General features: G+C 39.6%; 1 protein-coding gene across 1 annotated transcript in view; it reads right to left on the bottom strand.

Annotated features, from left to right (window-relative positions):
• The window catches only part of LOC112250861 (protein O-linked-mannose beta-1,2-N-acetylglucosaminyltransferase 1), a 29631-nt gene extending 14715 nt beyond the window's left edge, over nucleotides 1–14916 (bottom strand). The window contains exons 1-8 of the mRNA XM_024421355.2: nucleotides 14761–14916; nucleotides 10790–11051; nucleotides 10572–10674; nucleotides 10265–10380; nucleotides 9927–9992; nucleotides 9166–9279; nucleotides 8831–8948; nucleotides 7507–7605 (exon numbers count right to left, since the gene is read on the bottom strand). Of these exons, the coding sequence (XP_024277123.1) occupies nucleotides 7507–7605; nucleotides 8831–8948; nucleotides 9166–9279; nucleotides 9927–9992; nucleotides 10265–10380; nucleotides 10572–10674; nucleotides 10790–10909 (736 nt within the window). The 5' untranslated portion in view covers nucleotides 10910–11051; nucleotides 14761–14916. The remainder of the gene's footprint in view (nucleotides 1–7506; nucleotides 7606–8830; nucleotides 8949–9165; nucleotides 9280–9926; nucleotides 9993–10264; nucleotides 10381–10571; nucleotides 10675–10789; nucleotides 11052–14760) is intronic.
• Between the last annotated feature and the right edge of the window lie 361 nt (nucleotides 14917–15277).

Genomic DNA, 15277 nt, shown 5'->3' with positions numbered 1-15277 from the left:
AGACCGCCCACAATTCTTCATCATTACACGACTGTTCTAATTTCAATCATCGTCTTCACCCTCAACATTCAGATCAATCTGTTAACTCGAAATGACACAACGACAAGGTTCCATTTTAACAAAGTTTACTATACTGTATGAACACACTACAATGTAGCCATTCCACTCAAGGCTAGGTCCATCAACAACCAAACATCCCACGCAGGCGCACTCTTGACAGAGTGATAGCCCCGTAATAATAGGGATACTTAATACATGAACTTAACAGAATCAAATTCAATCAACCTCATCATTCAGTTCATTGAAGTCACATGCACCATTATCAGTTCTGGTTTCTATCACCCATTCATCCATTGAAGACAAAATAGCATATTTGATTAAGTTAATAGTTTTTGCTTCGTAGTCAGAGCAATGCTGCCGCACGAGTGGTCATGTGCTGAACACATTGTCAGCACGGATATTCTTGGAAAAAGTTACATTTGGAAATGGAGCTGCACCTCTAGAATTTTGTGATATGACAAAGGTAAGTGTCAGAGCAAATTCTGCAGTTTCTTTCTGATACTATATAGAAATCAAAATGTTTTACCTGCATGTGATTTGAAAAAGTTATGCTCCTTTCCCTGCATCTGTCAATTACAAGACGCACCTCTCTCTTCATGTACAATTTGACAACTGATAATATTGTCACTCATCAGATTGTCAATTTAATCTCGTCTATAGGCCAACCATTTATGTGTGAAATTTGTTTCGGTATAGTTTAGGTCAGTGGAGGCTGCTGATGGGAGGATGGCTCATAATAATGGCTGGAATGGAGCAAAAAAATGGAATGGCATCAATACATGGAAACCATGTGTTTGCTGTATTTAATATCATTCCCCCTATTCCGCTCCAGCCATTACCACGTCCTCCCCAATTACGGTGCCACCAACCTCATGTGATTTAGGTGTAGTTTCGATGGGCCGGCTGCGCAGGCTGACTGGCATCGTTTGCTTCCTGCTCATCAACTTGGATAGTCATGGATATGTTTTGCAATATTCTAAAAGGCCTACTGCAACACGTAGTGTGTTTGTGTGTCCCTTACAATGAATGTGATTAGCAAGAGAGTTATAGTAAATAAAACAGTCCATTAACAGCTTATTTTCATAACGTAAAACAGAATGATATCAAATCCGCAAGGCACGTGGTCAAATTATTTGCTGCTGATAAATAACACAATCATGACAATATTGTCCTTCTAAATCAAATCAAAGAAAAAGCCATATCTCAGACTGGCCAATAAAAAGAAAAGATTAAGATGGGCAAAAGAACACAGACACCGGAACTCTGCCTAGAAGGCCAGCATCCGGGAGTCACCTCTTCACTGTTGACGTTGAGACTGGTGTTTGCGGGTACTATTTAAAAGCTGCCGCCAGTTGAAGACTTGTCAAATTTGAGAAACAGACGCCTCACAACAATGTACTTGTCCTCTTGCTCAGTTGTGCACCGGGTCCTCCCACTCCTCTTTCTATTCTGGTTAGAGCCAGTTTGCACTGTTCTGTGAAGGGAGCGTTGTACGAGATCTTCAATTTCTTGGCAATTTATCGCATGGAATAGCCTTCATTTCTCAGAACAAGAATAGACTGACAAGTTTCAGAAGAAAGTATTTGTTTCTGGCCATTTTGAGTCTGTAATCGAACCCACAAATACTAATGCTCCAGATACTCAACTAGTCTAAAGGACAGTTTTATTGCTTCTTTAATCAGAACGACAGTCTTCAGCTGTGCTAACAATTGCAAAAGGGTTTTCTAATGATCAATTAGCCTTTTAAAATGATAAACTTGGATTAGCTAACAACATGCTATTGGAACACAGGAGTGATGGTTTGATTTTGATCTCTTTTTAGTCCCCATTTGGACAAATCAAATTTCCATATAACACACTATTACAAACATACATAATATACTAACATAATGACGCAATAAACACTCAATGTAAAAAATATTGATTCTTCATCTACTATAGTCCCACAACATTTCTATGCATTATATTTAAATTGTTTTAAAATAATGTTTAAATTTATATATTGAAAGGTTTCTGGTTTGCTCAGTGAATTTATTCAATTTCTTTATTGCTCTCAGTCGAAATGTTCTTTTGCCTATTTCTCTTTTCTGTCTGGATAACGTATTCAATTTCTTTATTGCTCTCAGTCGAAATGTTCTTTTGCCTATTTCTCTTTTCTGTCTGGACAATATATTCCTAGTATTTACAGAATGTCTGCCTCTTAGCAACTGAATACGGCTGTGAATAGAACTTGTCCGTAAATGATGTATATTATGAAATAAAATAAGCATGTTTTTTTCAATTATCTTATCGATTGATGACCAACCAAGAACATTACGCATGACTGCAACAGAAGAACCATATCGCCACCTTAAAACAATCCTTGCTGCTTTGTTCTGTGCATTCTGCAGCCTCCTAACTTCACTTGGTGATGCATTTCCCCAGACCACAGAACAGTAGTTCACCTGACTCTCAATAATGCTTGTGTTATTTGCTGAATAATTTTTCCTGGTAAATATTTAGCTATCCTTCTGATTATGCATGCTGTTTTAATATATATATATATATATATTTTTTTACATAGATTAGTTATTTTAGACGACCATGATAAGCAGTTGTCTAGCTGCACTTCCAATAGTTTGGTTTCTGCCACTTCTTCAATTTGTACTTAATTGTATCCCAAACTGTTTTGGCCTTTTCCTAGTGGAACAGACCAACATAACTTTGGCTTTCTTGGTGTTTAAAACAAGTTTGTTTTGGCAAACCCACTCCCTAATATTCTCCAAATCTCCTTGTAAAACTTGCTGTACCTGTTGAACCGATTATCTTGCTGCATAAATTGTAGTATCTGCAAATATAGTAGCTTGAGTTTCAGCTAAGGCATAGGGAATGTTGTTGGTATATATTTTAAAAAGTGGCCCAAGGCAGCTGCCCTGCGGTATTCCACAGTTTAACACATGAGGGGAAGAAAATGAACCATTGATATAGGTGGACTGTTTCCTGTCAGTTAGATATGACTGTACCCAATTCAATGCTACCTCCTTAAAACCATAATGCATTAATTTTGTCAAAATTATTTCATGATCCACTAAATCAAATGCTGCACTGAAATCTAAAAATAGTACACCCACAAACTTGCCATTATCCATAGCATTGAGCCACTGGTCAGTCATGTCAACCAATGCAGTGGTAGTGGAATGTTTTTTGCGATAAGCATGCTGATTGGCTGTAATCAGATCATTCTTTTCCATGTACTCCCGTATTTGTCTACGCACAATACACTCCAATATTTTACTGAGTGTAGGGAGTAGACTACTTGGTCGACTATTGGCAGGAGTAATGGGTTCTTTGCAGTCTTTCGGGAATAGGACACAGTTTCGCATGCTTCCATACATTTGCAAACATCCCCTTTTCCAGTGATCAATTAAATATGTATCTCAGTGGAACAGCAATCTGGGGAGCAGCACAGCGAAGCAAAACATTGTCCATAAGACCATACCTGATGATAAATCTACAGGTTAATGACTTCAAAAGGTTTAACACCTCCTCCACCGACACCGTTTGCAGACTAAAAGAGCAGGTCGTTGCTCATAATATGATCATCAATCCATTGGACAATAGCTTGTTTGGAAGAATGTATGTTTACATTGTTGCTCAGTAAATACATTTCCTTTGTAAAATAATCTGCAAAATGATTGGCAATATCAACTGGTTTTGTTATTATTCTCCCGTCAACCTCCAGATGGGCATGATGAGATAGATGTACCAAGTAAGCCCTTAACTGTGTTCCATACCTTTTTAGAATCATTTTTACAATCAATAAAAGCGTTGTAATTTAACTGCATAATTACGTAATGTTCTATAATTCTGTTCATCAATTTCTAATTTTTACTGATAAGACTTTTTCCATATTTCTTTGAGAAAAAGCCTCACCCAGTTCATCATCAATCCATGGAGATGGACGAGCAAACTGTACTCTTTCATATAGGGGCATGATGGTCCATTACCTCAGTGAGCAAATCAATAAAACATTGTGTAGCGTGATTTAGATCATCCTCTCGATAAATCAGCAGCCAAATCTTTTAGAAATAGCTCATGATTAAATATTTATCTTGACCACAATCCTTGGGGGGTTTCTTTGGAACCTTGGTGTTCAAGGTTATGGTCACAATATTATGGTCTGTCCAGCCCACTGGCATTGATCTGGCTTTTAAGCATTGCAATGGTATATTACAGAAAATCAGATCAATGCATGTGTCTGAGCGATGACCCAACTTAATTGATGATCTAGTAGTATCATTAACCATTTGTTTCAAACCACAGTTCTTGGTATATCTCATTAATTTTGTTCCATTCAAATTATTGTGATCCTTCCAACATGTATATTAAAATCACCCAAGATAAATACATCTCTGTTGCTATCTGTGGCTTGGTGAAACCCAGTACATAAGTTATCCAGATAGACCTCCTAGCTCTAAGGTGTCATATACACACATCCTACCAATATGGGTGCCTGGTGAGACAGATGTACTTGGGCCCATAGTGCCTCTACTTGACATACATGAAGGTCATCCCTTCACTTAAAAAGGTATATGATTCTGAATGTACAGTGCTACACCCCCACCATTCCTATTCCTGTCTCTTCTCAGTAGACCATATGCATGAATGTTAATTTGCCCATCATTTACAGATGCATCTAAATGTGTTTTGTTCAAAGCCAAAATATGACCAAGTTAAAAACCTTATGTATTTTGTTAGGAAGGCTACATACATTAACCTGAGCTATATGCAACCCTTTCCTTGTCAAGTGGAGATCCATAGAGCATGTATCCGTTATAGTTGAAGTTGTCATGATACACAACACACAAACTCAAATTTGAACATTAAATTAAAATAGCCAGGGAGTTACTCCAGAGTCCCGATACAATTGCCGTTGATATAAAGTTTATCCATCACCATGGAGACTCATTGATTCAGGCAACGCTTTTCCTTCATGGGATATAGTTTTTTTCTCCTTTGATCTCAGTGGGGAAGTGATCATTCATTCCAAAAATCAGTGTCTCTGAGTTCTCTGCCCATGTTCTTCGTCATATCCTTTTACTTAAATTTGTCAAAACATGTAATAATAGCCCGTGGCCTATTTCCAGGGGCCTTGCCTATTCTATGGACTCTGGAGAAAGTGACATTACGCACAACATCAGTGGGCAGTTTCAGTTGAGTTGACATAAAGTCTCGGACTGTGTCCTCACAGCCTCTGCTGTTGTCATTCTCCGGTATCCCTGAAAATATTAGATTGTTCCGCATTGATCGACATTGTACATCAGGCAAGGTTTCTTTAAGTTGTTTGTTCTCCCTTTGCACCACCTCCACCTTTCCATGAATAGAGTCTACAGAACCTTTCAGCGCCGTGTTCTCTTTCCTTAGATCATCAATCTGACGTTGGCTGAATTCTAGACTAGCACATAATGCATTGATGTCCTCTCGTAATATATCCAAGATATCAAGTTTGGCAATCCTTTCATTGATGGATTTTAACCAGTCCACATCCATATCAGTAAACCTCTCCCCACTCGCCACACGCGCCCTCTTACTAGGGGATGGTTTGGTTCCATCGTTGATACCTATTGGCCAACCTGGTTTTGTTTTGTTTTATTGATTGCGTTGGTTGTCCTTAACAATGATTGAATCCTCCGAAACTCAAAGAAACATGTCGCTGGTTCGTAAGTATCTCTCGTCAATGAACCGTTCAAGCTCTTCAATGGATTCTGAATTATCCAGCGTGATTAGAGGCAGAGTTAAACACACAAACAAACTGTTCAGCCGCAAACTGAGAGCCTCCTCTCTGGGCTTTGTCTCGCAAGGAGCACAATGAAGTGAGAATTGATTACGGTTGCTGATGATGGCCTCTGTATGCCTACATAGATATTCCATTAAAAAAAAACATTTTATTTTAAATCTGACATTTCCAGCTACAATAGCCATTAACAACATTAACAATGTCTACACTGTATTACTGATCAATTTAATGTTGTTTTTTTAAAGTGGGGAGGGGGGGGTGTTAATGCCTACAATTTTAAGTCAAATAGATATATTATCCTTGGTATGAGCATCTTAAAACAATTCCCCCCAGCTCTTAGACTAGAGGGTTGAAACAGTTGCATAGTTTAGTTGCTGTGGTAGGAAAAAAACTGAGGATGGATCAGCAACATTGTAGTTACTCCACAACACTAACCTAATTGACAGAGAGAAAAGGAAGCCTGTACAGAATAAAAATATTCCAAAACATGCATCCTGTTTTCAACGCGGCACTAAAGTAATACCGCAAAACATGTGGCAAAGCAATTCACTTTTTGTCCTGAATACAAAGTGTTATGTTTGGGGAAAATCCAAAACATTACAGAGTAGCACTCTCCATATTTGCAAGCATGGTGATGGCTGTATCATACTATGGGTATGCTTGTAATCATTAAGGACTGGGGAGTTTTTCAGGATAAAATAAACCTAAATGGAGCTAAGCACAGGCAAAATCCAAGAGGAAAACCTGGTTCAGTCTGCTTTGCTGTATTTTGTGTAGATCGTTGACAAAAAATTACAATTAAACCCATTTTAATCCCACTTTGTAACAACAAAATGAGGAAAAAGCCAAGGAGTGTGAATACTACTCTACCTCAATTACCTCGTACATCGACTCGGTACTGGTACCCCATGTATATAGCCAAGTTATCGTTACTCATTGTATATTTGTCGGGTTATTATTTTTCTATTTTTCTCAGCATTGTTGGGAAGGGCCCACTAATAAGTATTTCACTGTTAGTCTACACCTGTTTACAAAGCGTGACAAATACAATTTGATTTAAAAACCTAACTCAAGAATAGTTGTATTTGTCAAAGAGACAATTACACACATTTTAATGCCAAAGACAGACCACAATGGCTTTCCAATAGCTGGTGAGACGTTCCTGAATGGTCCAGTCTCAGCCCTGACTTAAATCTGCTTGAAGATTAGAGACAAGGTTTGAATATTGCTGTCCATCAAAGATTCCCAACCATATTTACTGAGCTTGAGCCATTTTTTACAAAAACAATTGTTATACTGGTAGACTCTTACTCAAAATTATTCCGATTTTAAAAGAAGCTTCCACCAATTATGAACTATAGGGAGAGAAGACATATGCAATCAACACATCTTGATTATTCATATGGAAAATGTTATTATTATTATTTTGCTTTCACTTTGAAAGTGTGGAGTAGGGTGTGAAGATCAGTAGAACAAAATTCGAATGTAATCCCTTTTAAGATTTTTAAGGCAGCAAAATGTGAAGACTGCACAAGGGTTGTGTAGACTTTCACTAGCGACTGTATATTTAAGATCATTTCTCAATAGCTGCAGATAAAGGATGATTGGTCATTGCTGAGCGTGGAGCAAGGTGAGGAGGGAGAAGGGGAGATGGGAGGCTAGGTAGGTACCTTCAGAAGCAGTGAGCTGCACCTCAGTCTTCAGCAGAACAGGATCTCCCCAGGTGGACAGGGCTGGGGACTTGGAGTGTTTCTCACCATACAACTGACCTGAAAACAAACATCCCAAGCAGCTCATCGTCAACACACCCACACCGCAAGACACACAAATGGACAAAATCTAGGATAAAACGATAAGAAAAATGTCATAACGTTTCACAATGCAGCTGCGCTGCTGCCAGCAGCGGTTTGGGTCTCACAGTACATCCCTTTCAGATGGATAAGCATTGCACCTGTACAGATAGCCAAGAGGTTAGAACGTTGGGCAAGTAACTGAAAGGTTGCTGGATCAAAACCCCAAGCTGACAAGGTAAACATCGGTCGTTCTGCCCCTGAACAAGGCAGTTAACACACTGTTCCCTGGTAGGACATCACTGTAAATAAGTTAAATAAAAGGTTCAATTATTATTTTTATTTTTTTAAATACCATTACTGTACCTCAATTCCACCTCACAAAGTTTGCATTTACTTAAAGTATTGCCATACAGGAAATCACTGCGGTAGCTTGCCTTTCTCTGGCATTTTTCCAACTTAAAGACAATGAAGTAGCGGTGGAGTCGATACTCCCGGTGTCGACTCCCATTTCTAAATATCAATATTAGATTCCGCTAGGAGTTAGTACGGCAACTAATCAAACGCTGGCATTTTTTATAGGGAACTAGCGAGGGACGGAGAGAGAGGGGAGGGGCACAGTACAGGCAGGTCATCCACCAGGCAGAGTCAGGACCGTGCACTAGGCCCATCTTCAATACATTAAAAAAAAGCTGTATTTCGCAATGCAATATGCTGCAATTTCACGCAACTTCAGTAAAGCAGGGCTTATCATCAATGAATAGCTTAGGATATTCCACATGCAACAGACCAAAGACTGAACACACTCACATTATTATTTGAAGAGAAAGCGCAGGCCAGCCAGCACGTGGGAGAGGGAGGAGGGGGCAGGCAGAAATAATTACTCTATTCCTTGCAATGTCAAGGTATGCCTTGCAAATTCACCAAAAGTAGCCTTATGTTCGCTTCTTCCTCTCTGGTTTTATTTAAATTACAACTTTCCCCAGGCCTTTATAGCCGGTAATCAAGTTAGGCTATAACACGGAAAATAATATGTTTTGTGATAACTGCACTGATTTACATTTTGTGGTGGAAAAACAAGTATTTGGTTAGGGATTTTTCTTAACGTAAAGATCCCAATTCCATTTAAACGTTCACACCCCTAGCAGTAACTGTAATTTGTGTGAAAATGGATCTGTGTGTGTGTGAACATCTGTTCCTATACCTCCTTTCTTCACAACCAAGGTCCACATGTCTCTCCAGCTGAGGTTGAGGCCCGCCTGGCTCCCAAGCCCCTTCAGCAGGTTTTTAGCAGACTCTTTCAGGTGGAACGTCCCCTCATCCTAAAGGTAAACAATACAACACAAACAGACAGGCACAAAACACTGCATCGTCAGGCTAAATTATTAGCCTTACTCTACATTAGCCCATTGAGCGCTTCAAGTGTATTGCATGCAAATACAATAGCTTTGATGCAAGTCACTACTAGTGCATCAAGAACTAGCTTATACTATAGTATATACATACGCAAAACCGGAAGGGAGTTAGTGAGTGACTCACCTTGATGGTGAAAATGAGGACCCTGCCACGCGTCACCATGTTGAGGAAGAGGATCATGGCCTCGTCCTCATGGGGAGAGTAGGTGTCAAATATCCTCTTGGCCATCACATGGCCCTGCACACACACACAACAAAGTGACATTTATGCTGCAGACCAACAAATAGACGTTGTCTAGAGAGGAGAGGTTGGTTTAGCAATAGGGCGATTCCACAGTAACAAACTGAGACAAGATTTTTCACTTTAAAATGTTAAACTATAAAACAATGACTGCAAAGTTAAACCATACAACTCTATGCACAAGCACTACTTTTAACCATTTCCACTGAACATTTGACAAAAACACATTTACTTGGAGAACAGTGCAAATGAAAAGTTTGGTAACTGAATGACGGCACAAACAGCCAAAACCATTCTCGTAACAAACTTTGTATCTTAACTGTTCCTCAAGTAAACGTGTTTCAGCAAAACGTGGGAATTGTTCAAAGTAGACCTTGTGCATACAGTTGTGTGGTTTGTTTAACTTTGCAATAATTGTTTTTTGTTTGACATTTTAAAGTGAAAAACCTGAGTCTCAGGATCACTCTTACCATGGAATTGCCTACTACCAAGACTAGTAGTTTCATCTCACTATGTCGTCGACATGTTGCGGTTCATGAATGCTTGAAAAACAAAAGGCTAAATTGAAACACTGCTCAAAAGTGCAGAGGGAAAAAAACAGTTTCAGTGTGTCTCTAGATGAAGAGTCAGAAACGCTTACTCACTGTAGCCTGGTTGAGGACTATCACGTGAATGCCTCGGCCCTGCTCCCGCATTTCATCCTCCAACACCTGGAGAGGGACACACAGACGACAAGCACCTTTCAATATCAATAGTTACATCAAAAATCACACTATGAAACCCAGTTTATAGGACACACATCAACAATAAGCCAGATTCACACTAGAGCCAGATTGCACTGGCTCAGACCTTTCTTCATTCAAATTCATTGTCTTTTCCAGAAACTACGGAGGATACGTACCTTGGCCAGTGGAGTTCAGCTGAGTTTGGCTCAGTAGTGTGAAAAGGGTAGGCTTATAGTGAAATGCCTACAAGTACTCACAGTGGTGCCGTCCACTGCCACATAGACTTTGGAGCGGCTGGAGTACACCTCAATGTCCAGGACCTTCCTACCGCTCGCCGTCTTCCGCGGGGTCTCCATGTTGGGCAGGGCGTCGTCTTTAAAACGAGCATGGGAAAGTTCAGCCATTTTGAATTGTGGAAAGTTGCTTCATAAGTTGACGTAACATTGCTCAGCAGTACGAATTCCATAGATCAACAACTTTGTTTGGCTATAGTAAGTGAGAAACAGCTTTTGACATCGAAAATGGAAAAGTGTGAAACAAATGGAAGAATTGACAAGAACTCACCATACTCCTGCACTGCCTCTTCCTCATTGGCTACTCTTCTTGTGTCTAAGATTAATTTGATATTTACAATGACTGTGACCAGCAGAAATAGAACCGCTCCAGCCTGCACAGAGGAAAAAAAGTCAAGTTGATTTCTCAAAAATACCTCAAATGTAGGGTAACCAAAAGTGACAGTGAATGGTAGCTGAACTGGCAAAACAACATGTATCTGGGTTCACCTGGCAGCCTCGGCGGAGAGCTCGCTTGTTAGTTAATTTGTACTTCCAGGTGAGATAGAGGCTCCGTTGCTGGCGAGGGATGAACGGTTTTGCTCGAGGATTCGGTGTCCAGGTGTCCATACCTGACTGTGGCACGAGACTGCAAACCCTCTCCACCTCCTACTGCTGAGCACGTTACAACAATAACGCATATGCCTACACAGCATCCAGTCCAAGTTGATGACCAGTTGCAGTGACCAATTAGCTGCAATCACCTCGTCATCTTGAAAGCAGAGAGAGCAGAAGTTGAAGAATGCGGTAGCTAGCTAGTTTATGTGCAGTTAGCGAACGGTAGCATAACAACAAATGTTTGATTTTGCAAAATAAATAACCCATTAATGTTAATAAACATAACATGGCTAGTAGTATAACTAATTAGTAGCTAACACACCAAGATAATTCAAATGAACTCATGAAGGAGATAAAAAAAGGAAATATTTATTATAATAGTTTTTTTGTGTTTTTAAACCCCACCACAGGTTCATCACACCCATAAATACTGTATTTGGCTAGCTAGGAGGTCTTAACAATTTTTTTGCTAGCAAAACTAACGAAGATGTCACTTTCCTATGGTAATGAGGAAAACTTTAAAATAAAATATTGCAAGATGGCCAACTCATTGAAAATATATTACAATTTAATCAGTGTTGAAGAATGCAAGAAGGAATTTATGATTCAAATAACCAACATCATCGAGCATTGATTATTTGAATCAGCTGTATAGTGCTAGGGCAAAAACCAAAACATGCACCAGGGGATGGGGGGGAAAATCAACAATCAACCCCAGCAAGCATTACAAGACGGTCTTGCAGAGACAGATCTCGATTAATGAGGTGAGAAGTGGTTTAATTTGCATAAAATAATTAGTGTCACAAAAACTTAGCATTCATCTCTAAATATAATGTGCGTCCTTTTCTTTCAGTTTGTGCTGGTGGTTCCCACCTTGGTGCCTTAGTGGATGGCATTATGCCGATGCCAAATCGCAAGGGTCGCACAAGTCATGCTGGCCTGGCTTTTGGCTTCCACTCCTGGTGCTAGAGCTTCAATGCTGTACCCCACAAAGCCTTATCCCGGACATTGTCTGTCTATTAGCTCCTGGCAACAACCTTATAACGCAGGAAAGGCATTTAGAGAACTTCTCTGTGCTGCTCTGTTGAAGTGGACTCGGGTAAATCCTTAATTACCATTACTAGTTGCGTCAAAACATGACAAACAATTTCCAAGACAATGTCTTGCAAATGACTAAAACCCTGCAATGCCACTTGTAATTATAGGTCGGTGTCCTTGACTTCCCAAAAAGATCTAAAGTACCAGGAGCAGCTAGCATTGGAGTATGAATGTCAAACATGGGAGCTGGGTGTGACTCACAGAAGGGCTCACCGTGCCACGATAAAGAACACCTGAGTGATGATTATGCCAATTTTGACACTTTGTTCGAGGAACTGCGGTGTATGGGTGCAACTTTGACTTCTGGGAGTGGAAGGAATGCTGGCCAGATCTCCAGGACTACCAATTCTAGTGGACCCCATTAGTACCCTCGCCTCAAGCCTCACCTGATGGGCCCACCTGCGCATACTTATGCTGGACTCTTAAGTGTAAGATTTTCTCTGCACCGTCCAGACCATAAATGTTGTTTGTTTTGTGATGTATTCGGAAGTTTGGATATGCATGGTTGTATTGGATATAAAACACTAAAGTTTCTAAAACTGTTAAACTAATGTCTGTGAGTATAACAGAACTGATTTGGCAGGCAAAACCCCAAGGACAATCCATCCAGGAAAAAAATATATAATAATTATGGTCATTGGATTTTCCAATGCTTTTCTATGGGGAAGCTGAATTATTAGGTCCCAGATTGCAGTTCCTATGGCTTCCACTAGATGTCAACATTCTTTAGAAATTGTTCAATGTTTTTATTTTTGAAAAATGAAGAAGTAGTCGTATTCTTTCTAAGTGTCACTCAGGTGGACTCTAGTCTTTTGGTGAGCGTGAATGAGAGCGCGCGCCGTGTTGTTTTTCTCCGGTATTGGAAACAGTTTATTCCGTCTTAAATTGTATCGATTATTTACATTTTAGGGTACCTGCGGTTGGATAAGAAACGTTGTTTGAAATGTTTGGACCAAGTTTACAGGTATATTATTAGATCCTTTGTAGGCATGTTGGGCGAGTTGGAACCGGTGTATTTCAGAATCAAACGCGCCAAATAAACAGACATTTTTGGGATATAAAGAAGAAGTTTATCAAACAAAATGCCCATTCATTGTGTAACAGACCTTTGGGATTGCAAAAAGATGAAGATCTTCAAAGGTAAGCGATTTATTTTATCGCCATTTCTGACTGTTTGGTTGGAAAATGTATTTCATGCTTTTGTATGCGGGGCGCTGTCCTCAGATAATCGCATGGTATGCTTTCACCGTAAAGCCTTTTTAAAAATCTAACAAAGTGGCTGGATTAACAAGAAATTAATCTTTAAGCCAATGTATAACACTTGCATTTTTTATGAATGTTTATTATGACTATTTCTGTATTTTGAATTTGGCGCTCTGCAATTTCACAGGATGTTGTCGAGGTGGGTCGCTAGCGGAACGCCTGCGCCAGAAAGGTTAATAATGGTGGTGGGGACAAGGTCAGACAGATCTCCAGGGACCCCAGCCTAAAACCTCACCTGATGGCCCACAAGCGACAACTAAAACACTTCCATCTCCACTTTTACATTGGCACAAATAATTTGTAAAAAAAAAATATATATCTTTAACCCAATATGTAATGCATATACAGTGACTTGCATTGTGGCCAATGTAATGGGTGGCATACAAGGTCAGCAGAACTACATATTATTCAGTGCCCCATGAAATAACACTATATATAGATTCTACAGATCCTAGAGTACTCCCAACCCCACTTTTACACAGCAGTTATTTTTTTTATGTAGGCCAATATGTAATTTATAGGCCTACAGTTAATTCATTGGACCACTGGAATGGGTGGATTTGAAAGTGCTGCTGGGTATGTAAACCTCAGTCCCCCAAGAAATAACACCATATCTACAGACCCTACCGAGTAATCCCAACCCTACTTTTACATCGGCAGTCGTTTTTTTCTCTATAAACCGATATGTAATTCATATGCAGCGTATTGCATTGCAGTGAATGGAGTGAGGGGGAACAAGGAGTCACCAGCACACTCTATTAAACCCTTTGCCCAACACAATAGACCAATTAAAGTTTTGTAGACTAGAGTAGTTCCAATTACATATATATTTGTATTTTATTAAAAGTGTATTTATTTACATATGACTTTTATTTAACTAGGCAACATATAGCCTTACATAATAGCTTTCAACATAGTAGTACTGGTGTACACTTTCTACAGAAATGCTGGTATAAATAATACAATATAAAAAATAAAAGTTACCCATATGTTCCAATAATTTAGCTTAAAAACATGCTTAAAACTATAATGTTGATAACATGGATGGTCAGTCCTTGCATCCATAGCTCGGTCAATTAAGTTGAATGTGGAACACTTCTCCAGACCCATCCCTTCACTGTTTCAGTAAAAAAAAAAAAAAAATGTGGGGACTAGGCTTTGTTATTGTTTCAACTTCTGATTGCCGCTTTTGTTGCAACGCTGTGAAAACAGTTGTATTGCACTAGAGTGGTGAAAAACGATATTGCCAAAGTTTAGCATGTCTTTGTATGGGGACTCTTATTTTGAATAAATATCCGCGATCATCCTGCCAGAACAATATCCTGCTGCCAAGAGAACGGTAATGAGGTTTTAACAAACCAATGCAGCTAACGTTAGCTGGCTAGCTAACGGTAACAAGAGCACTCGTTGCTGACTGGTTGTCTGATATGTATCTATTTGCATAACAACTCAAGTTAAATTGTAGTAGCTATCTAGCTAGCAAGTAATAACTCAACACTTACGCCGGTCGTAGCTTGCAGGACAATCGCTGGAGTTGCTTTTGTGTAAATGGAAGCTGGCTATCAGCTGCCAACTGCTAGACTGACGACTCTCACACTAAATTCTTCCGCTGCTCTGTGGGGCGCTAGTCTCGCAAAGCACCCTGATCCTGCGAGCTTTAGTGACGTGAAGTTCATGAACGATTCGTTCTTCTTCTTCTTCCTCAAATTTGTATTGGCGTATCGCAATCGTGGGATGCTTACACCGCCTCCTACTGTACTGGAGTGTGAGTGTAACAGTACTCTTCTTGCGTTGTGGACAATCAATCATCCACACCCATCCAGTGAACAAGCACCAAACCAGGAGTGCAGAGTTGGATGGTGAGCCGTGCAATTTTGTGCTGTTTCTATCAGGTACATTGTTAAAATAGTATATTGTATATTGTAATTGCTGTATTATTTTTGGTAACTTTGTTGCCCAATGAACAAGCACCAAACCAGCGTGCGTGAGGGCAGAGTTTTTATTTTTTTTAAAGGTGTA

Source organism: Oncorhynchus tshawytscha, linkage group LG01 (assembly GCF_018296145.1).
Source record: "Oncorhynchus tshawytscha isolate Ot180627B linkage group LG01, Otsh_v2.0, whole genome shotgun sequence".
NCBI lineage: Eukaryota > Metazoa > Chordata > Actinopteri > Salmoniformes > Salmonidae > Oncorhynchus > Oncorhynchus tshawytscha.
The sequence above is the reverse complement of the archived record's forward strand: the minus strand, read 5'-3'. Positions and strand labels throughout refer to the sequence as shown.